General features: G+C 62.6%; 2 protein-coding genes across 16 annotated transcripts; one reads left to right on the top strand and one right to left on the bottom strand.

Annotated features, from left to right (window-relative positions):
* The first annotated feature begins 9 nt into the window (after nt 1–9).
* SSBP4 (single stranded DNA binding protein 4) lies at nt 10–15,684 on the top strand. Of its 15 annotated transcripts, none has more exons than XM_070792498.1 (18): nt 14–293; nt 8,538–8,610; nt 8,993–9,054; nt 9,143–9,227; nt 12,045–12,134; nt 12,501–12,566; nt 12,783–12,842; nt 12,928–12,997; nt 13,140–13,207; nt 13,289–13,359; nt 13,685–13,730; nt 13,817–13,852; nt 13,953–14,007; nt 14,095–14,165; nt 14,245–14,323; nt 14,678–14,706; nt 14,828–14,935; nt 15,298–15,684. In XM_070792498.1, the coding sequence occupies exons 1-18, from the start codon at nt 235–237 to the stop codon at nt 15,325–15,327; spliced, it is 1,158 nt and encodes a 385-aa protein (XP_070648599.1). In that variant the 5' UTR covers nt 14–234; the 3' UTR covers nt 15,328–15,684. The 15 variants fall into 15 exon arrangements, with proteins under 15 accessions (XP_070648596.1, XP_070648595.1, XP_070648597.1 ...); XM_070792488.1 differs by lacking the exon at nt 14–293 and adding an exon at nt 6,267–6,565 and having other exon boundaries at nt 14,828–15,051; XM_070792491.1 differs by lacking the exon at nt 14–293 and adding an exon at nt 6,270–6,565.
* A 271-nt stretch (nt 15,685–15,955) lies between these two features.
* On the bottom strand, nt 15,956–19,266 carry ISYNA1 (inositol-3-phosphate synthase 1). The gene is made up of 11 exons (XM_019963831.2): nt 19,116–19,266; nt 18,881–19,009; nt 18,567–18,728; nt 18,070–18,202; nt 17,794–17,987; nt 17,457–17,606; nt 17,160–17,375; nt 16,884–17,048; nt 16,684–16,797; nt 16,391–16,608; nt 15,956–16,265 (listed from the first exon to the last, which is right to left on the bottom strand). The coding sequence occupies exons 2-11, from the start codon at nt 18,998–19,000 to the stop codon at nt 16,064–16,066; spliced, it is 1,674 nt and encodes a 557-aa protein (XP_019819390.2). The 5' UTR covers nt 19,001–19,009; nt 19,116–19,266; the 3' UTR covers nt 15,956–16,063.
* Between the last annotated feature and the right edge of the window lie 3,158 nt (nt 19,267–22,424).

The following is a 22,424-nucleotide window of genomic DNA, read 5'->3' as shown; positions in this document are numbered from 1 at the left end:
CCGCGCTGAGGGAAGAGAGGAAGAAAATAAAACCCGCGGCCGGAGCCAAAGCTGGAGCTGCCGCCGCCGCCGTCTGGAGCTCCCCCGCGCGGACAATGCCCGCGATGCCCGCACGGGGCTCAGGGCGGTGAGGCCCGGGGCGCGGGGTAGCTATGGCGACAGGGAGCGCGGCCCGCGGCGCCGCCTGACAGGTGTGGGGCCCCGGCGGCGGCGGCGGCGGCAGTGCGGAGCAGCATGTACGCCAAGGGGGGCAAGGGCTCCGCCGTGCCCTCCGACAGCCAGGCACGAGAGAAGTGAGTCGGTGGGTCGGGAGCCGGGGGCGGGGCTCGGCGACCGCGCCGCTTCCGTGGGCCCCAATGCGGGCGGGCATCGCGTGGGGCACGTGGGTGCGGGTCCGAGCGAGGTTTGTGGGGGTGCGCCAGACCGGAGGGGCTCGGGGAGTCGCGAGCTAAGTGAGAGCGCGGTACAACCGAGAGGCATGAGAGCTTTACGGGGTCGCGAGATTTGAGGGGACACGCGAGATCCGAGAGGTCGTGAGAGTAGAAGGGGTGCAGGAGACCCGAGGGGTGCGAGATTTGCGGGGGCGCGCGAGATCCGAGGGGTACTAAAGGGTCGCGAGACCTCCCCGACGTCGAGACTTGGGTGTGCGAGGTTGCCACCGGTGTGCGCGCTCGCGATTCCTCTGGGGGAAGTTTCCCGGGCAGGCGATACTGGCCACTCTGCTGCCCGCCCCCTACTCCGCTCCTTGGTGAAAGCTTGAGGGGCGGCGGGCCCACCCCCACAAGACACCTGTCCAGCGGGGCCTGGGGCAGCTGGGTGGGGCCCTTAGGGAAGCCGCAGGGCTCACGGTCTTGGGGCGCCCACTTGTTCTGGGCATGGCGCTGGGCTTTGGGTGGCAGATGCTTTCTGGCTGTTAGAGGGACAGGAACCTAACTCCCAGACTCTGCGATGAGGGGCTGGGGGCGCTCGAGCTTCTTGGAGTGGGGTGGTAGCTGAGCTGCTGCGCCTGCCTCCTGGCACTGCCACTTACCTGTGGTGTGACTTTGGGTGAGGGAGTACAGCCTCCTAAGCTCACTCTTTATCCTGAGAAATGCAGACATAATAACAGTTCCATTTCTTAGGTTTAGGGAGCTTTTGAAAAGTGCTAGGACCTGTGACTATCACAGCAAGGGCGCCCAATGGTGGTTTGTGATATTGTTATAGTGCCAGGGAAAACGGAAGGCTTGCGAGGGCCGATTTGCAGGATCGTAGAAGTCAAGCCACCTAGTGTGGGAAACCAGTTGCTGGAGATATTAGGAGACTGGGTTCTCAGGGAGAGGTCCCATGATGACTCTTCAAGGGACACAGCAAGAGTGAGGATTTGAAAGTCTGGGCAGTGAAAAGGGACCCTAAACACGGGCCCTCTCCTGTCCTGTGTTTCCTGCCTGGGCTGACATTGGGACCCTTTCCCGCCCCCACTGGGACCTTCAGCTGTCCCTGTCACCTTCATCCCCTTATTTAAAGCTTTATTTACTTATTTTATTTTTCGGCTGTGGTGGGTCTTTCTCTAGTTGTGGAAAGCAGGGGCTACTCTTTATTGCAGTATGCAGGCTTTTCATCTCTTACAGTTGGGCAACCGTTTCTCTCTTGGCTGAGGACAAGCAAAGCTTGAAGGCTCAGTAGTTGGGGCTTTTGGGCTCGAGAGTGCTGGCTCAGTCATTGCGGTGCACCGATTATTGCTCCACAGCATGTGGGATCTTCCCAGACTAGGGATCAGACCGGTGTCTCTTGCATTGCAAGGTGGATTCTTAACCACTGAACCACCAGGGAAGCCCTCATCTCCTTATCTAAAGATCTGAAACTAATGACCCAATGCAAGCGCTAGTTAGGTCTTGGTGGGAGGTGCTCTTGGGGCCTCCCTGTAAGCTGGAGCGTTCTTCATTTACAGGAGAGGCTGTGTCTTCCTGCAGGCAGCCTACTCAGACCCTACCTCCCCCTCGCCCACCCTGCCTTCCCTCCCCTGTATTCCTTGGATCCTGCAGTCACCACTGTGTGCTGTGAACCCCCAAGGGCAGGGACCCACCATCTGTGCACCCAGCAGACGTTAAGTCCATTGCTAGGACAGGCTGGCCCAGACGTCGTTCTGGGACGGGGAGCCAGACGGGGCTCAGGACAGGGGCCAGAGAAGGAAGGAGAAGAACGGCAGGAGGAGGCAGGAAGGTGAAATCAGGGAGAAAAGAACAGGCCTGGAGAGTTAAGGACCTGAGCAGTGGAACCCCCTTCACCCCATTACACAGAGGAGGAAACGAAGGCCAGAGATGGAAGTAGCTGAGTTGCTGGTGGCCTGTGTGTGAGAGATGCTCCGCCTGCAGCCTCTCCCCAAGCCCTGGTGAGAATCCTGCAAGGCTGTCCGCATTTCAAATGGGAGACGGAACCGGGCTCAGAGCCCCCAGTCTGCCTCCCTAGTGTATCAGCCCCACGCTTCAAAGAGCTCTCCTGTGCCCCTGAACTTGAGTTTTCGATGGGGTCCTTCCTGTCTAGAGCCCATCATCCCCGTCAGTGAAGCAGATGCCACCATCTGCTGTCTTCCTAACTTTTTTTGCAGCAGAAAACCTTGTCTCCAAGCCAGCACTTCTGCTGGACCCTCCTGACAAGAAATGGCTGAGTGTAGGGTAGCTCGGGCCAAAAATGATGGGGAGGGGGACCAAGAACTCAGATAACCCCCTCTTCCCTCCCTGGCCAAGAACTGAGGCTGGATTCAAAGAAGCAGAATCTCCCCTGGGTTGTCCAGTGGGGTTGAAACTCAACTCCAAAGCCCTCCTCCCCAGCTCAAACCTGTTTCTTTTTTTTTTTTTAATTGATTTATTTTTAATTGAAGAATAATTAATTACTTTATAATATTGGTTTGATTTGTCATACATCAACATGAAGTAGCCATAGGTATATGTATGTCCCCTCCTCTTGAACCTCCTTCCCACCTCCCACCCCATCCCACCCCTCTAGGTTGATACAGAGCCCAGTTTGAGTTCCCTGAGTCACACAGCAAATTTCCATTGGCTGTCTATTTTACATATGGTACAAACCTGTCTCTTCCCTTCTCTTATCTCCACGGCCGTCCCCTAAGCTGCCACAATCAGCTCTGTTCCAGATAACTGTGCCTGCCTCCCCCAGGTTTCCTGGCCCTCCACCCCCCCCCCCCGGCAGACCCCCAAGAAGCCCCACTCCACAAAGGAGCTGGAGCGTACTTTAAAACACAAACCTCTCCAGCCCACATGGCACGCCCCCACCCTGGGTACCAGCCCCAGCTCTTTGGCCCGGCCTCACCCCAGCGCCTTTGTGCTTGCTGTGCCCTTAGTAAACGGCTCTTCCTCTAGACCTTCCACATAGCTGATCCCTCCCACACCTCACTACCACCCACTTTTCCACTTCACTTTCTTAATCGCACAGCACCAGATCCCCCCACCAGCTTGTGGAGTAACTCACCTACCTCTTAGCTAGGATGTGGGCTTCTTCTCGGCCAGCATCTGCCTTTCACTACACCCCAAGACTCAGCCCAGCACATGTCTGAACAAGCAGACCATTCCCACCGGGAGAGTGGTAGCCCCCAGACCCCAGCCAGGGTACAAGGATGGCTGGAGATGTGCCAGGATCTCCAGGAGTGGGGTGGTCAGACACCTCCTGCTTCCAACCTGGGCAGAAGACAGGTGTCAATTTTAAAAAGTCTCCTGCTTAAGGGTGCTTGGAAATGGAGCCCAACCTCACAACTGTGCAGCTAGATAAGAGGGGGCCAGAAAGACAGTCATCTGTCTGGCATCTTCTGGCCGGAAGAATCTCTTCTCCAAAATGACCCCAAGGCTGGGTAGAGAGCGGACGCTTATTGTGCACTCGGGGCTCTAGGCACACAGTGGCAACTGCAGGGTCCAGAGGGTACAGGGGAGGGGAGGGCAGGGTGGGCCGGAGGGTACAGGGGAGGGGAGGGCAGGGTGGGCCGGAGGGAGGTGGGATCTGAGTGGGCTGCCTGCAGGGAGACACAGCCTCTCCTTCTGTAAATGATGAACACCAACCCACAGGGAGGTCCCCGGAGCACTTCCCACCCAGAATGAGCACCTGCGTTTAGTCATTGGTTTCAGGTCTTTTTAAATAAGGAGACGAAGGTGACAGGGACAGCTGAAGGTTCCTATGTCCTCTTGGCATCCTTTCCCCCTTCCAGCCCCAGAGGCTCTATTGTCCTAAATTGGGGGGCAACGTCTAAACAACGTTAGCTTCTGGGACACTCTGAGCGCTGCCAGCTGGGATTAGAATAGTTCCATGAACGACAGTCGTGGTCAGTGTCACTGGGCATCTTGTGTGTTTTTCCACCAGAATTTGTTTTGATATGAGCATGTCACCTCAAGTAGTTCGACCGTCTTCCCAGTGGATCAGGGAATGACCGTGTGTCTGTCCCATCCCTAGCTGAGCATCCAGGTGTGGCCCTGGGCACCCTTGTTGGAGAGGAGTTCCTGGGAAGAGGTTCTTGAGAAAGGCTGAGCGGAGCCAGCCACACAGGGGAGCCTTCTGGGAAGGCGGTATCTGGGGGCAAATGCTGGGGTGGAGTTTATGAGTGGGGGTCGTTCCTTTGGCTGCTGGGTGGGGGGAAGGCCATACCATGAAGGCTGGTGAGGAGGGGGCCTCTGGAGAGCTGAAGCCCTGGCCCTGTGGGTGGTGGAGAGGCGGGAGGAAACGTGTGGGTGAGAGTCCCTGAAGGGCGAAGGTGGGACTGGTGACGGATTAGGCGAGGGTGCAGGGGTGACCGAAGGCCTTGAGTAGAGGGCTGCTCCCAGCCCCCAGCGGCACACACCTCCAGGGGCTCTGGGGGAGGGGGAGCTGAGCAGGGGGCACCTGTTACCTCAATTCTTGGCCAGTTACGGCAGTTCTTGATAATGAAGGTGGCATTGCTGAGTTTCAGTCTGGGAGGCTCCAGTACCCCATTCTGCCCCTACTCCATGTTCAGCTGCAGGGAGGCCCATGGGCACTTCTCCCCATAAGCACTCCCAGTCCAGGCACCCCGCATGCTCCAGGTCACTGGTCCTTCTGGAGGGAGGCCCTGCTCCCTCCCGTCCCCTGCCCTCTTGAAGCGGGGATCCCCCGATGGATGGGCTCTTCGTTCTGTAGGTCATTTGCTGACCAGGGCTGGGGCGGGACCGGGATTTGAACCCAGAGCCCTGGCCCTTTCCCACAACCCCGCTCAAAGCCTGGACAGGGACCCCCCCCCCCAAGCCAGAAGCGCCCCAGAGGGGAGGGCTCTGGAGGTCCCCCAAAGGCTTCAGGCAAACAAAATGCTCCCAGTTCTCTGAGACTTGATCCAGATGAAAATGAAAAGTACAGAGCATGTAAGGTTTTAGGTTTCAGCAAAACTGAAAACCTTCTCTGGCTTCTCTGTGCTTTTGGGATAAAACTCCAAATCCTTAACATCAGAATAGTAGGTGCTTACCTTCTGCAACGCTTTCCCGACATCCCCAAGGGGTTCAGGGTCCATTCCTCTGGATGGCTGAGGGCCCAGTGCTAGGTAAGCTCAAGAGCGAGATGAAGTCCCCGCCCGCCCAAAGCCACATTCAGTGGAGGCTGCAGGCAGTAAGCGGAGAGCCCAGTGTCAAACCAGAGAGAAATAAAATGATGGGGGGCGAGGGGAGACTGGAGCGGGGCTGGGGTTAGAAGTGATAATGACGTCTCTTACAGGTGACATTGGAGCCATGAGGGTCTCTAGCTGGAGTGCCCCAGGCAGGGAAACAGCCTATGCAAAGGCCCTGGGGTGGAGAAGTAGTGAGTGGTCAGTGTATGTATGTGGGAGGGGGCAGTAGGGGAGGGTCTGTGTGCAGAGTGCTGGTGGGGAAGGAAGGAAGCAGCCTTTGTTGAAGTCCAGGTAAGTGATGGTGGCAGCCTGGACCCAGAGTGTGTGGAGGAAGGCAGGGAGAAGGCTCAGGATGAGGAGAGAGGGCTTTTTCCTCAAGTTGTTTCCCCTAAATTCGGTAAAACGTAGTGATCTCTGGGGGATAGCTGGGTGGGTCTTCACACTTGCACTGCACACTTGTGTGTTCAGACCACCCAGGTTGGGGAATAGGAGGGGAAGGGGAGGAGAAGAAGCTGGGGTGGGGCTGGGCCTTTAAGATACCAAGTGGGCAGTGGACACTGAGTTCTGAGCAAGCCTGTGGGCAGCTGCAGCAGTCAGTCATCCGAGCAGGAGGGGAGGCCACCCAGGGAGAGAGGAGGAGAGCAGGCAGGGGTGGGTTCCCGGACCTGTGTCCTAGGTCACATGCCACCCTGAGGGTGGAGGGTGAGAGGCGATGGAGAAGGACATGGTGGGCTGGCGGCGTAGACCCCTTGGTGGGAGCCAGCATGTTCTTCAGAGGACTCCAGAGCCCTGGGAGAGCCTCTGCCCTTGGGGTGGGTTGGGGGTAGCAGACTGCAGCCCCCTGCTTCCCTGCTGGGGCAGCCTGTCTTGCTCCCTGTCTCTGGGTGTCTCATGCCCCTGCCTTTCCTGCTCCCTGCACTGCCCAGCCGAGGTGACGGGTCGGCTGGGCCTCTCACAGCCTCTGTCTTTGCCTGCAAGGTGAGGAAGTGAGCTGGCTGGAGCTGGTCAGCTCTGCTCTGGCCCCATCGGCTTTTTGTGTTCATTCTTGTACTGATGGGCTTGGACCGGGCGGATGCAACCAGGCGGATGCAGACCACTGGTGAAGGCTCAGGGGGCCTCTAGAAAGGGAGCGGGCTCTGGGAGTGAGTTGGACAGATGAGCCCCGAGGCTGAAGGGTGAGGAAGATCACTGGGCCGGAGGAAGGAGGATGCTGAGGACTGCTGGGTGCGATGTTGGAACCTGGGGTCGCCTGGGCCTTGAGGAGCTACTGAGAGGAGTGTGATGACAAGGCGGGGACCTTGGCTAGTCTTGGGGGAAGCCCACACTCAGAACTACGTGAACCCCACAAATCCTACCTCTCAGCGTCCCGCTTCTGTCTTTCCCATGGCTGTCACATTCGGGGTACAGTGCGAGCTGCGGACATACCTTGCCCTGGGCCAGCTGCCCACCCTGACTCCCTAACAGCCCCCCTCGTCCTCCTGTAGCATGTACCGCCTTCCAGCCCACCAGGTCGCTTACCTTCTCCTTTGAATTGTTGCTCCTCCATCTCTCCCTGCAAGCTGGTAGCCTCTGGGAGGACAGGAGTCTGTGGTGGTCACTACTCAGGGAGGCGCTGCGTGAACGTGTGTTGAATGAATGAAGGGATGGATGGATGAAGAAAGGAAGAAGGTCCAGTACAAGGGTGGAAGCCATGGGGCGGGGGCTGGGACAGAAGGACCTTGCTGCGGTCCGGGGCCTGGGTGGTCTGCTGAAGGGGCTGGGATGGGAGGATTGAGCAGCCTGGCTAGGAAAATCTAGAGAAAACAGGAGCATGAGTCAAAGCAAGGTTATTTTAAGATGGGGCTGCCAGCCAGGGGAGGGCGGCCAGCTGAGAAGGCAGGCATCTGGAAGGGCTCCAGCTTTCACCAGAGCAACCTCAGGCCGGCCCTCGGGGAGCCTCCAGTCTCGGACCCAGACTTCCCTCAGCCCATCTGGGGCCTGGTTGGGCAGTGGAGGACCCTGGGGGCACCCCAAGGGGCTGGGACGGTAGAGGGTGACTGGGTGAGCCCAGTGGGTGGGGAGTTGTCCCTCTGCTGGCTGGTGTGGAAGACAGACTGAGGGGTGGCGGAGGCTAAGGATGGAAGGCCTGGAAGGCAACATGGATGGGCTGGCTTCCTTGTGTGGCCGAGTGGTGCTGCTGGTTGGAGCGTGGCCCGTGCTGTTGGCCGGGGCAGTAGCCGAGCTGCTGTGTCCATGGGTGCTGGGCGCCATGGGCGTTTGGACAAGGCGGTGTTGTGACAGCTGAGTGGCACTGTTGGCCCTACGTCCCGTGCCCCAGAGCCTCCTAGGGGGCTGGCACGGGTGTGTCATAGCCACCACTGGTGGGTGCAGACTGACCCTAGAGAAGGACAGGGGTCCAGGGAGACCTGGAGGAGGAAGACCTCAGGTCAGAGAGCCCCTCTCTTTTCTCGGCAGCTGAGGCTGGGCATGTACTAGGCGCTGGCCCCTGGCCACGTGGCCCAGGGTGCCTGCTGGGAGGCCCTACCCAGAGCATAGTCTGGAATGGAGCCCACGAGCCCTTCTCCAAGCAGAGGGCCTCTCTGGGGTCAAGGCTGCTCGGAGGTCTCGGGATTGGTGGGATGGGCCCAGGACTTGGTCCATCAGGGGGTGTTGAACAGAACAGAATTTGACCTGGAAGTGGGTCTGGGGACTCCTAGGAGGGCTGCCTAGACGAGGGGCCTGCAGGCTGGGTGTTGATGTGGGAGGTGGTCAGGCTGAGCAACTGGCATGGAGGCCGTCTATCTCTTCTGAGGAGTGGGGGAGCGGGACAGCGGGGGACCAGTGAAGGGGAGGGAGTGAGGCTGGCTGGAAGCGCAGGTACTTGGTCTGAGAGCCCCTCCCAGGGACCCTTGGGGCGGGGCACTGAGTCTGGCCCAGGCCTCTGACCTGGCCCCTACCTGACCGCCTGCAGGCTGGCGTTGTACGTGTATGAGTACCTGCTACATGTCGGTGCCCAGAAGTCAGCCCAGACCTTCCTGTCTGAGGTAAGCTGGCCCAGCCAGGCAGGGACCCCCCACAGCCAGACCCTTCCTCAGCCCCCACACCCTGGGGGCCTCCCTACCCCATTTTTTATCAGGTCTCTGGTGGTAGGGTCAGGTCATGCCCTGGAAGCTGAGTGCTGGGCTGGGGCTGGGCCCACAGATGGGCATCCTGGCATCTGTCCATCCATCTGAGGATCTGCCTCCCGCTTCTCCACTGGGCTCCTCACCAAGTTGCCCTCCTTGTGGCTCCCTGGCTCTGGCCCCCAGCTTTCCTGCCCCACTGTTCCCTGTGCCCCCAAGCGGGGCTGGCGCTGCCTCTTGGGAGGGGAGGGTGTCAGGCAGAGCTGGGCAGTGAGTGCCTCACCTTCTTTCCTCTCCCCTGCAGATCCGATGGGAGAAGAACATTACGCTGGGGGAGCCCCCGGGCTTCCTGCATTCCTGGTGGTGGTGCGTGCGAGGCAGTGCGGGCGGGCCTTGGAGGGGGGCTGGGCGGGGGCGCATGGGGAAACCATCTCCCCCCCCCTGCCGCCCACAGCGTGTTCTGGGACTTGTACTGTGCAGCGCCCGACCGCAGAGAGGCGTGTGAGCACTCGAGCGAAGCCAAGGCTTTCCAGGACTACGTGAGTCCCCGCCCCAGGGGCTGGGACCAGGGCTCGTGGGCGTGGGCAGGGGCCTGTGCTCTGAGGGGCTCCAGTGGGCAAGTGGGCCGGGCTATGGGGTTTGACCTGAGATTGTGGCTTTTGTGGGGGGTCCTATGCTCCTCCACTGCACCCAGCTCCTGCGGGTCCCCATAAGCCCGAGACCCTCCGGAGCCCAGCCCCTCCTTTGCTTCCCCTCCTGTGAGCCCCATGTGGAACCCGATAGACAGAACCCCAGTTTCTGCCTCCCTGCCTCTTTGTGTGCAGGGTGGGGCTGGCCGTCCCCCACAGCTGGCCCCCTCCCCGCTAGCCTTCTGAGGTGGGGGCCCAGGCAGGGGTGCACCCTGGCGCTAGAGAGGCCTAGCTTGGCAGACCTCCCAGCCTTGCTCGGCGACTGGGGCTGCTCTCTTCACCTCTTCGGCCTCGGGTTTCGGTGCAAGTTGAATTCAGTGTCGTCCAGAGCAGAGGCTGGGTAACAAGAGGGGGCCGGCGGCACCGTGTGGTCACGTGGGAGGCGTTGGCCGCCCCCTGCGTTTACCCTCTTCCTCCTGGTCTCTGGGGCTTGCTCACCCAGCGCCGCGGAGACATCCCCCTTGTCCTCCCCCCTCCTCCTTCCCCCCTCCTCCTTCCCCCCTCCTCCTTCCCCCCTCCTCCTTCCCTCCTCCCCCTGCAGCCGGCGCGTTCACGTCCTTAGCCCTCCGCTCCGCTGTGCCCCCTCCACCCTTCCTCCACCCTCCCTCTCTGCAGTTAACGGGAGTCCCACACCAGGCACCGCCTCCCGACAGAGGGCCCCCCCAGGACAGGAGGGCCAAGGTGCATCCGAAAAGGCCGGGGTTCACCGTGTCCCCGAAGACGCCCCGGGCACTCTGTATGCGCATTTACGGGAGGGGCGGTCACTGCTGTTCACCCCTGTCAGGTTCCACTGGTCTTGTTGTGGTCCGGCCAGAACGGGGGTAACAGACGTGTCTGGAGCTGTGTGCTCGTGTGACTCGGCGTGGGTCCGACTCCCTCGCCCCAGTGCACCCCACTCCTCCCTGTGCCTCTGCGGGGTCCCTGGGGCTCTGTTCCTCCTCCGGGCTGAGCAGCCCGCCCTTCCCTCTCCGCCCCCGGCTTCGTCCCCGCCCTCACGTCCCCCGGGGAGGGAAGAGTGCGCGGTCTCCCAGGAGTGAGCGCGCTTCCGGGAGCACGCTGGTTACCATGGCAGCAGGGCGCGTCAAGGTAGGGGGGCGGCGCCCCGGCCGCGGCTCGGCTCCGGGGTGACAGGGTCCCTGTGTCAGCAGACTGGAGCCGGCTGCATGTTCTGCCCCACCTCCGCACTTAGTGGCGGTGGGGTGAGGGGCGTCCTGCCGCCTCCCCCTCGCAGTCGGGGCTCCCTCCTCCCTCCCACCCCCCAGCTTCTGAGGGGGCTCAGTTAGCGCCTCTGGGCTGGGGGCCGACCTCGGCGTCTCCAGGAAACGGTAGCGCGCCCAGCCTGTCGTCATGGCAACGCGGGCCCGGCTGGTGCCTCCGGGTGGATGATTGACGTGGGGGGTCCAGTTCAGGTCACCCACCGGGAAGAGTGGGCCCGACCCGTCCCACCCGGATTAACCCTTCAAGGCCTAGACTTGGGGAGCCCCATCTTTTCCCCACCCCCACACCTCAAGGTCTGGAAAGCCAGCCACCCGCACCGCCAGCCACCTTCCCCGACCAGGAAATGCTCTGGCGCCGCCTGCCGCGGCTCAGAAGGGGGCGGGGGTGGGGGGGGGTGCGGCTGCCCTCCCTGTGGGCTGGGGAGGGTAGACAGACGCAGGGCCCAGAGCTGTTTCCCTCCGGCCAGCGAGAGACACGCGTCAAGGGGCCTCAGGAGAAGCGCTCTGAGTGCCTGCAGCGTCCTCCCCCTTCCCTGTCCTTTGATGGATCTCCTCTGCCCTGAAGACTAGGCCTCTTTCTGCCCCCTCCCCCTGCTCTGTGGGCCCCAAAGGCAGGCAAGCCTGGGACTTGGAACCAGCCAGAGGAAGTGGCCTGTCAGCCTGTCCCCCTGCCAACTCTGGGCCTGCCACCAGCATCCCCACCCTTGGCAGACAGGAGAACTCCCTTCTCAGGCTCCCAGTCTTGTCCCCTCCTCCATCTGAAGAGAGATGGGTGGTGGTGGTGGGGCCTAGAGAGGCACTGTGGAGTGCTGCTCTTCCTTCTCCCTCCTTCCTGGAGGAGGAGGGGAGTGGTCTGTACAGTTGCTCTAAGAAGGAACCCTCTGGGAGGGAGGTTCATTTCCAAGCTGCCTATTGATTTTTGTTGTTGGTTTGAGGGGTCTTGGGGGCCCAGCTAAGCTGCCTTGCCAGCCAGAAGGATTCAGGGCTGGTTGAGATGGGCTGGAAGTGGGGGACTGTGCCCCCACCCATCTGAAGTTGGATTCAGACCAAAAGAACAAGCCTGTGCTAGAAGGATGAAGCACACACTGGAGTTCTCGGCAGACGGCATTTTCAGACCCCTAGAATCCTCAGGGTGGAGACTCTCGGGGGGCTGGGGTCCCTGGCCTCCTCCCTAGTCTGGGGTCTCAGCAGGTCGGGGCCCTGATCACCTGCAGGTCATGAGTGCAGCACAGAGGCAGAGCCCTTGCTTAGAGCCACTCAGCATATGGGGCTGCTAAGCCTGGGGGGGAACAAGGACTCTTTCTTCAGTGTTAGCCCCCCTCCTTCCATGCTTGAGTAGTTAGATGGCTTGGGTTCCTTGTTCTGTGGGGCTGGCTATCTGGGGAGAAGAGAAGAAACTGGTTCAGAAAGGGACCTGACTTGGGTCTTGCCATCTCTCCCGCTCCTGCAGAGTGCTGCAGCGGCCCCAAGCCCGGTGATGGGGAGCATGGCCCCCAGTGATGCAATGGCATCAGGCCCCATGGCACCCAGCTTCTTCCAGGTACAGCCAGGGTGGCACCCCTGTCTCCCTGGGTGGGCAGTGACAGGGTGGGTATGTACTGTGCGGTCCGTGGTAGGGCCAGAGAGAGGGGCGGAGCTGCCTGGGCCCCAGTGCCAAGGAGGGCGGGGGCTCTGCGCTAGGACTGCTTCTGTGTCAGGGTGCTTAGGGCCACAAAGCCTGGCTCTCTGAGCCAGGGGTCCTGCCCATAACCCTACCTTTAGGGTCCCGTAGAGGGGGCTAGCTGGCCCCTTCTCCTGCCTCCACGGCGTCCCCGCCCTTGCCCTGCCAGGCTCAGCAGAGCCACAGGAAACCGTGGAACTTCGCGTGACCTCGCTCCTCCCAACCTGCCTGGTTCTGTCCTCCTAGGGCCCCCCCGGCTCCCAGCCTTCCCCCCACAATCCCAACGCCCCCATGATGGGGCCTCATGTTCAGGTAAGGACCTGTAACGCCCCGCCCCTTCGCGCACGCACACCCCTCCCCAGGGCCCCTGGGCGCGTACCGCTGAGCTCCACACACCCAAGCACCGCGGGCTGAGGTATGCTGGCTGGTGCTGGAGGAAGGCTGGGGGCCCGGCGGCAGCAGGAACCGGGTAGTTTTGAGGGCTGGGCAGGTGGGGGGAGGTGCTGACCCCTGGCCCACCTCTTCCAGCCCTTCATGTCACCGCGGTTCCCAGGGGGCCCCCGGCCCACCCTGCGGATGCCGAGTCAGGTGAGAGAGGGATGTGGGGAGGGGGGGCAGGAGCTGGGCCGGGGTGGGGGCACCTCCACTCAGTGCTGCCACTCCCCATCTGCAGCCTCCCGTGGGCCTCCCCGGCTCCCAGCCCCTCCTCCCTGGCACCATGGAGCCCTCCCCGCGAGCTCAGGGTAAGTAGGGAAGCTCCAGCCAATCAGGACCCCAGAACCAGGACCACCCCCTCCCCCCCCACCCCACCCCCCGCGCCAGCACAGTGCGTGTCCACGCTGGGAAATAGTCCAGACCTGAGCCCGCTTTTCCTTCTGCCCCCAGGGCACTCGAGCATGGGCCCCATGCAGAGGGTGACGCCTCCCCGGGGCATGACCAGCGTTGGGCCCCAGGTAAGGGCTGGCCCAGGTGACTGGGGAGTTTCAGGGGCTGCCCCCGCTAAGCCTGCACTCACGGCCCCTTTGCCTTCGCAGAGCTACGGAGGAGGTGGCATGCGGCCCCCACCCAACTCTCTTGCTGGCCCTGGGTTGCCCACCATGAACATGTAAGGCCCTCAGGGACCCATAGGAGCGAGCCCAGATGGGCAGCACCCCACTTCACGGGCTGGGTGTACTGAGGCAGACCCACACGGCAGTCCCTGGTACTGTTGACTTCACTGCTGGGTGGGGAAGCTCAGGCTCAAAGATCTGTGAGCCATGGCTGGCTTGGGATTTGAAGGCTGGCCTGGAATTTGAAGGCTATGCTTGGTTACTTCCCGGCCAACATCTGCTGCTCTGAGGGCACGTGGGGCAGAGTAGGTGTGTCAGGGAGTGTGGTAGGGGACAGGGTACCACCGGGCTTAGACCCGGGGCCACCACTGTCTCTTCTAGGGGCCCCGGAGTGCGCGGCCCATGGGCCAGCCCCAGTGGCAACTCGGTGAGTATCCCGGACGGGTGTGGGGTGATTAAAAGCAGGTGGGGTGGTGGAGTGGGCGGACTGCTCACAGCTGCCTCTGTCCCCAGATCCCCTACTCCTCCTCCTCCCCCGGCAGCTACTCGGTGAGTGGGGCCTAAGCTGGGACACCTGGGACCTGAGCGCAAGGGCTATGGGGTGACACAAGGGGGGACTTTCTCACCGTCTGTGCCTCCCTCTGTGCAGGGACCCCCAGGAGGAGGCGGGCCCCCTGGAACCCCCATCATGCCTAGCCCTGGAGGTACGACAGCCTGAACAGGGCATAGGGAGGGGTGTGCTTGGTGGGGGAAGCCCCTCTGACACCCCGCCCACTCATATGCTGTCTCAGACTCCACCAACTCTAGCGAGAACATGTACACCATCATGAACCCCATCGGGCCGGGCGCCGGCAGGGCTAATGTAAGTAGGGCTTGGGAGAGGGTTGGTTGGGGGGCGGAGAGCCGGTGGCCCGAGGCCCAGGCTGTTTCTCTGCCTGCAGTTCCCGCTTGGCCCTGGTCCGGAGGGCCCCATGGCCGCCATGAGCGCGATGGAGCCTCACCACGTAAACGGATCCCTGGGTGAGTGGGCGTCCGGGGACACCGACACCCACACACCCGCCCCCGCCCCGCTGCTCCGCGAGCCTCGTGCGCCCCCTGGCGGCCTCCTTCAGCCCGTCCGCCTCTGTGTGCTGGCCGGGTATTGAAGGCGCCTTTGCTTGTCTGGGCTGCTGGGTGACCGGCTGCGCTGGGGGAGGATCCAGCATCTAAACTGTGGGGAGGCCCGGCCGCCAGTCCTGATGCCTGCCCCGATCTGGGCCCTCCCAATGGGCTGGGCGGAGGGAGGGGACACGGCCGTCTGAGGTGGGCGGAGGGGAGCGGATTTGCCGGCGCCGGCGCGTCTGAGCCGCGTGTCCGCCGTCTGTCGGTCCACAGGCTCGGGCGATCTGGACGGGTTGCCGAAGGTGAGGGGGCGGCGCTCCGGGGGGGGTGGGGGGGTGGGGCTGCGGGGTCGGCCGGGTGGGAGAAGCAGAGGCCCGGCGGGGCCGCGCGGCCAGTCTTCGCGCTGACCGCGGCCGCCCCCAGAGCTCCCCCGGCGCCGTGGCCGGCCTGAGCAACACCCCGGGCACCCCGCGGGACGACGGCGAGATGGCGGCCGCCGGGACCTTCCTGCACCCGTTCCCGAGCGAAAGCGTAAGCGACTGCGTCGACTCCCCCCCCGCGGCGGCGTCGGGCCGGAGGGGCCTGGCGGGCAGACCCCGGCGGGGCGGCCGGGGGGCCAGAGCAAGACCGTGACCGCGGCGGGCCAGGTGGGGGGGCGGCCGCGGCATCCTTCCCTTCCTCCTCTCCCCTTCCCCCGGCCCGCCCCATCTCACCACCCTGTCCACATTACCACCCCTAGCCCTGGGACCCGTGGCTTCCCCTACGCACCGCCACCTGATCCTTTCCTCTTCCCTGTCCACACCGCCCTGTCCCCCATTCCCCCCGGGGGGCGGGTCCCAGCCTAGGCCGGAACTGAGCCGGCCCCCGCGCGCCACCCCCTCGTCTTTCCGCAGTACTCCCCCGGGATGACCATGAGCGTGTGATGGGGCCGCAGACCCTTGCCCACTGCCGGCCTCGGCTTCTGCCCAGCGCCCCTGCCCGGGGCCACGGTCCAGGGGCTCGGGTGGTCCGCAGGGTGAGGGTCTGAGGTCACACCGCGGGCAACTGGACTCCCAGTCAAGGCTTGGATGGCTGGGAGGCCCCGCGCCAAGGACTCATTCATTTTATATATATATATATATAAACAAACACACAAGGACCTCAGAGATGTTCTTTCCTGTTTGGGCCCTTCCCGTCATTTCTATTTTGTCCTGGGGGGCGCTCCTTGGGGAACCTTCCTTTCCCCTGGACAGCAGGGGTGGGCCCCATCAATAAATGTAACTTGATTTTGGTTTTTGGTATCTGGTCTCAAATTTCTTCTTTGGCTTGCAGCAGCCACACCCTACTTATAAGCCCAGCCTTCAAGTGTTGTGGTTAGGCAAAGCCGCCTGCTCCTCTCCCCTCCTCCCACGGGGCGGGGTGGGGGTGGGGGTGGGGGGGGCGGTTCTAGAAAGCTCGGGAGGGTAGGGACAACAGTTGGGAAGGGGAGGTAGAAGTCTACTGATAAAAAATGGAGACGGGGCTGGAGTTGGGCCGATTTAGGGTTGCAGGCGCCAAGAATACAGATGTGGCTCATAGTGGTACTTGCTTTATTGTCTTCAGGGGGCCTCGAAGGGTCGGGTCCTGGGAATCAATGGGGGCAGGAGCTATGGGGGAGCCATAACTCCTAAGGCCATGGCCTTAGGTGGTGGGCATCTGGGGTGCCTCAGCCTGCGAGTGCCCATTGGCATCACCAGTACAGCCATTGGGTGCGGTCGGCGCAGATCCTTTCTTGCAAAGCACCGGAGAGGTGGTGGCCAAGGGCCCAACTCTCTTGAGGCCAGGGCGTTCCATCTTGTGCTCCAGAAGCATGTGGTTCTGCGGCGGGAGCCCCACGCAGGCCCTGGGGGATGATCAGGGCTCAGCGGGGCCAGACCCGGAGACTGCCGTGCAGTCCCTAGGCCCTGTGCACAGCCCAGCCAGCGGACATCCGGGCCGTGGACGGGAACCCCCAAGGCTGGGGCACACCTGAGGATATTCTCGATGCAGCTGCGCTGGCGGAAGAGCGCATTGACTACGGGGCTGCCGGGTGGTGCAAGTGGCGCCTTGAAGAGGAAGCCGAGCAGTGACAGCACCGGATGGAAGCTCTGCGGGTCCGGGTCGACGTCGGTGCAGAAGCTCACTCGCTGACATAGTTCAGTCAGCAGGGCCAGGTCCAGCATGATGGGTGCGGCCAGGAGCGAGTCCTAGGGGGCCAGCGGGTCAGGAGGTGGGCCGGGCTGGCGGCCGCCCCGCTGCTCCTGCCCCCTCGCGCCCCACACCTCGCACGTGTTGTGCAGCACCAACGTGTTGGTACCACCCAGCATCAGCTCCGATGTGTACTCATCCAGGGCACGCTTGCTGTCGCCCACGTATGGCACGTACTTGATGACCACCTGGGGGGCGGCACAAGGTCACACGGGGCCCTCGGTTGGGCGCGCCCTCGCCCCGGCCCCTGCCCCCACTCCCGCGCCCCACGCACGCAGTGGTCGGGCTGTTCGCCCGGCGAGTAGAGCACCGGGTTGCTGTGCACCATGTCGTCCACCACGCTGCTCTTGGACACCTCCTTGGAGCGGAACTGTGGGGGCGCTGACAAGTTCTGCCCGTCGTTGTTGCCCAGGTGGTTGTAGCTCACGATGGACATGGTCTGGGGGGACAAGGGGACCCGCGGTAGCTGCAGGCCTCGCAGCACACAAGCCCAGCCCTCGGGGGTCCAGGCCTCCCCTCCTGAGCTGAGCAGTCCCCCAGGCCCACACACCTTGAGGCCAGAGCCGATAAGGAAGTCCACGAGCACAGATTTGACCTTGGTCTGGCCCGACTTGAAGTCGTCTCCACCCACAAAAACGCGGCGCTGCCACGCGAGCTCGAGGGCACCGGGTACCAGCGTGTTCTGTGGGGACCCATTGAGGAAGGCACAGCCCTCCAAGATGCTGGCCACGGCAAAGAGTGTGGAGGGCGACACTTCCAGGCCCAGCTGCAGGCAGAGGGGGCCAGTCAGCACAGAGGAGTCCTTGGGGGCTGGCCCTGATCCCACTCCGCCCCTGGGCGCACCCACCTGGATGGTGCGCAGCAGGTTCTCAGCAGTGTCATTGAGGCCTGGAATCACTTCGCAGAAGCGCTCCGTGTTCGCTGTCCACAGCACGATGACTTTGTCCAGGCCGGCGCTGGACCGAAAGTCGCGGATGTCCCTACGGATCTGCTCCAGCTGGGGATGGGGAAGGTAAGGGGAGGTTGTACAGGCTCCTCCGACCTGTGGAGGCCTGGGCTACTCAGTTTCCCAAGTGCGCTGGACCCTCGGGATGGGAGCAGGAGGACAAAAGAGGGAGAGCAGGTGCGGGGGGTGGGGAGGACAAGTGGCTGGGAAGGACAAGTGGCACGGGGCGGGGCTGCACCTGCTGCGCGCGCGTGCCCGGGATGACGTTGTCGGCGCGCGCACTCTGGTTAGCTGCGATGAACTCCGGGATGTAGACGGAGGGCCGCGGGCGCATGGCCTCCATGTGCGGCCAGAGTTGCTCCTGCAGTCCCCAGTCCAGTACCTGTGCACGCCGCATCGCCTCCGCCAGGTTCAGCGAAGATATGTCCCAGCCTGGGGGGTACCCTCAAGCTCGGCCCGGCCCCAAGCTTCGGCCCCGCCTCCCGCCCCACCCCCGGCCCAGGGCTCCGCCCACCGTCGAACACGAGGTCGTCGGGCGCCACCATGGGCAGCAGTGAACTGAAGGGCACGAACACTTCCTTGCCCTCGGCGTCCAGGCCCAGGCTAACAGTGCCTGCCTGCGTCAGTGAGCCGTAGTAGTTGGCCTCCTGGGGGGCGGCAGTGGGAGCTGAGTGAAAGGTGGGCGTGGCGTGGGGAGGGCCTCGAGCCGGCCAGGGCCCCGCCCGGCACCCGAAAGCTCCGCCCTGCCTTTGGGCACCTCCCCTCGGAGCTCCAAGCCTAGGCGGAAGCCGCTCCGTTCGGGAGGTCCCACCCTGAAGCCCTCCCACACCTTAGGCTCCGCCCCCGAAAGACCCCTGAGGAATCCCCGCCCCCCGTGGAAGCCCCGCCTGGAGTCCGCCCGCAGCCAGAAACCCCGCCCCCTATGGGCCCACTCCTCCGTTGGAGCCCCTCCCCCGCCGCAGGGATTCCAGCGAAGCCCTCTCTCCGACCGAGCCCCACCCGACCCCCCACCTTGCGGCCCGTGCGCGTGGGCCAGGACAAGCGCAGTCGGTTAGCCAGCACGGCAGCGGTCAGTGTGGAGCCGTTGTTGCCGCCCCAGCCGACGAGCATGACCCCGAGCCGGGGCACCTGCCGGGCGGTCCGGAAAGTGAAGCGCGTGGACGTGGGGTGCACCTGGGGGCGGGCAGCGGGGTAAGCCGGGAGCCACAGGCCCCTCCCCGCTCGCTACTACTGGGCCGGGGGTCGCAGACGTTGGGCAGTTCCCGCTCCCTCCCCGCTCCCTGACTCCCCCAGCCCTGTGGCCCGCCGGACGGGCCCTCGCCTACCTTGAGGACGCCGCCCTCGCGGCTGACGCTCGTCGTCCGGTACTCGTACTGCGCCTCGATGGTCTCGGGGCTGTAGACAACGTCGGGGCTCTCGACCACGAACTCAGTTGCGGCCTCCATCGCGATAGTCTGGGAGCGCGGGGTTGGCAGGAGGTCAGCGGGGTCCTAAGAACTGGCCGGGCCAAGCCGACTTCGGTCCCCAGGGAGCCTGCACCCCTCCCGGGGCGGCACTCACCGATGCAGCGTCGGCTGGGGCAGCGGCAGACGGCTAGGGCTCCGGGCGCGCGAACTCCAGAGAAAAGAGCCGCGGCTCCACCCCCTCTCCGCCCCTCGCTCCGCCCGCGCGCGGGAGGAGGGGCGCTCGCGGCGGGGGGAGGGCGCGCACCGACCTTGGGCTCGGGTTCGAGGCCTTTTGGTCCCGAGCCTCCGCCGCTGTCTGGTTCTTGGCCGGCCGGGCAAATAACCTGGGCCCCAGGCCCCCGGCCCTAACTCGGCCCGCGTGAGTCACTTAGGACCCCCGGCCGCCTATCCCCACTGTACAAAAGAGGACTTTAAAGCTCTAAGGGAGCGCCAAGCCCCAGCCAGGAGGCAGAGGCAGTAGTTTGAGTTAGGCTGGGAAACTCATTATTTGGTGGGTTGGAGGAGGAGGAGTCTCTAGAGAAACTAAGACACGGGAAACTGAGGCAGAAGACTAAGCGAGGAATCGGATTTCAAAGCGTGACACTCCTCCAGCTCAGGCTCCCTCCTCTTCCCCCTTCTTGAGCAGCGGTCACTTTCCACTAAGGAGAGGGAGTAAGGGGGGGCTGTGAGTTCTTGGTGCCCCCACCTGTAGCAGGAAGGCTAGCAAGCCTATCAAGGGCAGGCCTGGGGTGGGGGCGGGGGGAGAGACTGCTCCGTGGGGAAGCGAGGGAAGGCGATGGGCAGGGCAGAGGCGGCCAGCTGGGAGGAGCTAGGCCTGCACAGCTCTGAGCCCCTCTAAGCGCCCAGTGATAAAGGAGCGTGGGAACCCGGCAGGCGGGCGGGGGCGGCTCCCCCAGGAACTTTCCAAAACAAGCGGCCTCCTCCGGCTGGAAAGTTTCCACCCCTGGAACTGACCCAAAAGGTGGATAGTTGGGAACGTTTGCAGGAAACATGGTCAGAGTCTGGCCTTGGGGAATGGGGGCTCTAAAACTAGTCCAGACTTTGCCCTCAAGGGGCTCCAGTTGTGGGGGAGTCAGAAGTGAACTGGGGGGACTTCTCTGGTGGCCCAAGGGTTAAGAATCTGCCTGCCAATGCAGGGGACATGGGTTGGATCTCTGGTCCAGGAAGATTCTACATGCCACAATACAATTAAGCCTGTGCACCTCAACTACGGAGCCTGCGCTTCAGAGCCCCACTGCAATGAGAAGCCCTGGCTCGCCACAACTAGAGAAAGCCTGAGCACCACAATGAGGTCCCAGCATAGCCAAGAATAAGTAAAGAGCAGTGAGGGGCGCACTCCTAACCAGAGGGACCTGAGAGGCAGCGGTGGACAGGGCAGGCTGCCTGGAAGAGGTGGCTGCTGGACAGTCTTGAGATCATGAAGACATCTTATCAAAGAAAGATATGAAGAGCTGCCTAGACAAAAACCTGGGGGACTGGTTTCAGGGGCAGATGAAAAAGGGCTGGATGCGAGGGGGAGGGAGGCAGTTTGGGGACCAAGGCAGACCCTCAGGGCTGGGGACAGGGCATTTAGTATAATAAATATTTGGGTTTTGTCCTGCTTTCTGGCTTGGAGATTGAGTTTGATCATTAATTGCCAGGGGCTTCCCTGACAGTCCAGTAGTTAAGACTCTGCACTTCCACTGCAGGGGGCTGGGGTTCGATCCCTGGTCAGGAAACTAAGGTCCCACATGCCCAGCAGTGTGGCCTGAAATTAGAAGAAAAAAAAAATATCAATGGCCAGTGACTTATTCAATCATGGAACTTCTGTAAAAGCTCCTAAACAATAGGGTGCAGGTGAAAACATGGAGATGCTGGGAGGGTGACACCTGGAGAAGTCGTGGCAGCCCTGTACCTTTCCCCAAACCCTGCTCTCCTCCATTCAGCTGCTGAGTGTTTGCTTAGCTCTGTGAGCCATTCTGGCAAACCTCTGAGCGGGTGGGAGGGAACCCGATTTATGGCGGGTTGTTCAGAAGTATGGGTGGCCAAGGACTTGAGGCTGCTGTCTGAAGTGGGGACCTGAGCCCCATAACCTGGGAACGGAACTGTTCGACCCCTAGTTGGTATTGGAGAATCTGCAGGAGCTGGAGCCCTCCAGGCCACATGTCATACATACCACAGGACTGTGTAAAAAGACCCAGCCCTGGGGAAGCCCAGCATTCACAGGGCAGCCTGTGGGAGGTGCTGGCAGGAGGGGTGTGGGCTGAGCAGGTCCAGGCAGGCTCCCTGGAGGGGCCGTGTTGGAGTAGTTCCGGCTACTACTAGTACTACTCATACTAACTACTCCTCCTAGTAGGGACCAGCTGGGGGTGTGACACGGGGTGAGTGTGCTGCCTGCAGGTGAGTACTGAATGACCAGGGATCTCCAATCCCACCAAACCGCAGGCTTCCAAGGGCGAGGGCAGAACCGCCGCCATCACTGCTGAGTGCCAGCACCCGGCCAGAGCCCGGTGCACGGGAGGCACTGACGGATCCAGGCGCTGGCAGATGTTGTCCAGAAAGTGGCAGGGACTGCTGGGCACCCCTCAGCCCTGTGGCCATGGTGTGGGTTGTGAAGGCGGGAAGTCCCCTGGAGACCTGGACTCAAGGTGTCTTGGGCTCAGGAAGGATGGTCAGGGAACTGCCTGTGGCCACAGGGCTGTGAGGGAGGCCGGTGGAAGGCTGGGGGAGGCGGGTGGGCAAGGCGAGCCTGAGGCGAGACGAGGCTGAAGAAGGCAGGGGTGTGGGGACAGAGATTTATCCACTAGAACAGCGTGGCCAGGCTGCCTAGGGAGCAGGGTACACTCTGCCCCACAGGGCCTGCCTGACCTCCCCTCCCGCGCCCCTCAGATTCCTGGGCCGCCTCAGAACTCAGGCCAAGGCCACTGGCCAGCAGGGCCACCAGGGAGGCTAAGGCCCACAGTCCCTGACCCCTGGACCCCTTTAATCCTGGTCTTCTTCTTTGTTTTTCCTTCCTAAAATAAACATTCCCCTCCACTGTGTCCTTGGAGGGTAGAAACTGCCCCCTGCCTTCTGCTCCTCACCTGTAACCCAGGGCAAGGATGGCTTTCCGGCTGGTGTCCTGCGCCTATGGGGCTCCACTAGGCCTCAGGTTCGGTACCCCTGTCCCCACTGGGGGGCAAGGGGAACCCCACCCCCACCCCAGTGTGCGTCCGGGAGGAATCATCAAACAGTGCCGTTACTCACTGCCGTTTCCATCAGCCAAAGCTCCTCAGCCCAAATAAAATACTCCCCGTGCTGCACACGGCTCCACCTGTGGGAGCCCTGGGGTCCCCCTGCCCGGCTCAGCCCACTCTGTGCACTCCACAGGGGCGGCGCTCTGCTGCTGTGCTGACCACGGCTCCCCAGTGCCTCCGCCTCCCGT

The sequence above is a fragment of the Bos indicus genome, chromosome 7 (genome assembly GCF_029378745.1).
Source record: "Bos indicus isolate NIAB-ARS_2022 breed Sahiwal x Tharparkar chromosome 7, NIAB-ARS_B.indTharparkar_mat_pri_1.0, whole genome shotgun sequence".
NCBI classification, from domain to species: domain Eukaryota; kingdom Metazoa; phylum Chordata; class Mammalia; order Artiodactyla; family Bovidae; genus Bos; species Bos indicus.
This window is presented reverse-complemented; position numbering and strand designations above follow the sequence as displayed.

What these genes read in the sequence shown, in the direction of transcription:
- SSBP4 (XM_070792487.1), top strand. Translation starts at nt 6,300, where the DNA reads ATGGAGAAGGACATGGTGGGCTGGCGGCGTAGACCCCTTGGTGGGAGC. An exon ending in CCAGCCCCAGTGGCAACTCG is followed by an intron (nt 13,731 to 13,816) that starts GTGAGTATCCCG and finishes CTCTGTCCCCAG; the next exon opens with ATCCCCTACTCCTCCTCCTC. An exon ending in ACCCGTTCCCGAGCGAAAGC is followed by an intron (nt 14,936 to 15,297) that starts GTAAGCGACTGC and finishes GTCTTTCCGCAG; the next exon opens with TACTCCCCCGGGATGACCAT.
- ISYNA1 (XM_019963831.2), bottom strand. Translation starts at nt 19,000, where the DNA reads ATGGAGGCCGCAACTGAGTTCGTGGTCGAGAGCCCCGACGTTGTCTAC. An exon ending in CGGGCACGCGCGCGCAGCAG is followed by an intron (nt 17,607 to 17,793) that starts GTGCAGCCCCGC and finishes CCCCATCCCCAG; the next exon opens with CTGGAGCAGATCCGTAGGGA. An exon ending in TGCATCGAGAATATCCTCAG is followed by an intron (nt 16,266 to 16,390) that starts GTGTGCCCCAGC and finishes ATCATCCCCCAG; the next exon opens with GGCCTGCGTGGGGCTCCCGC.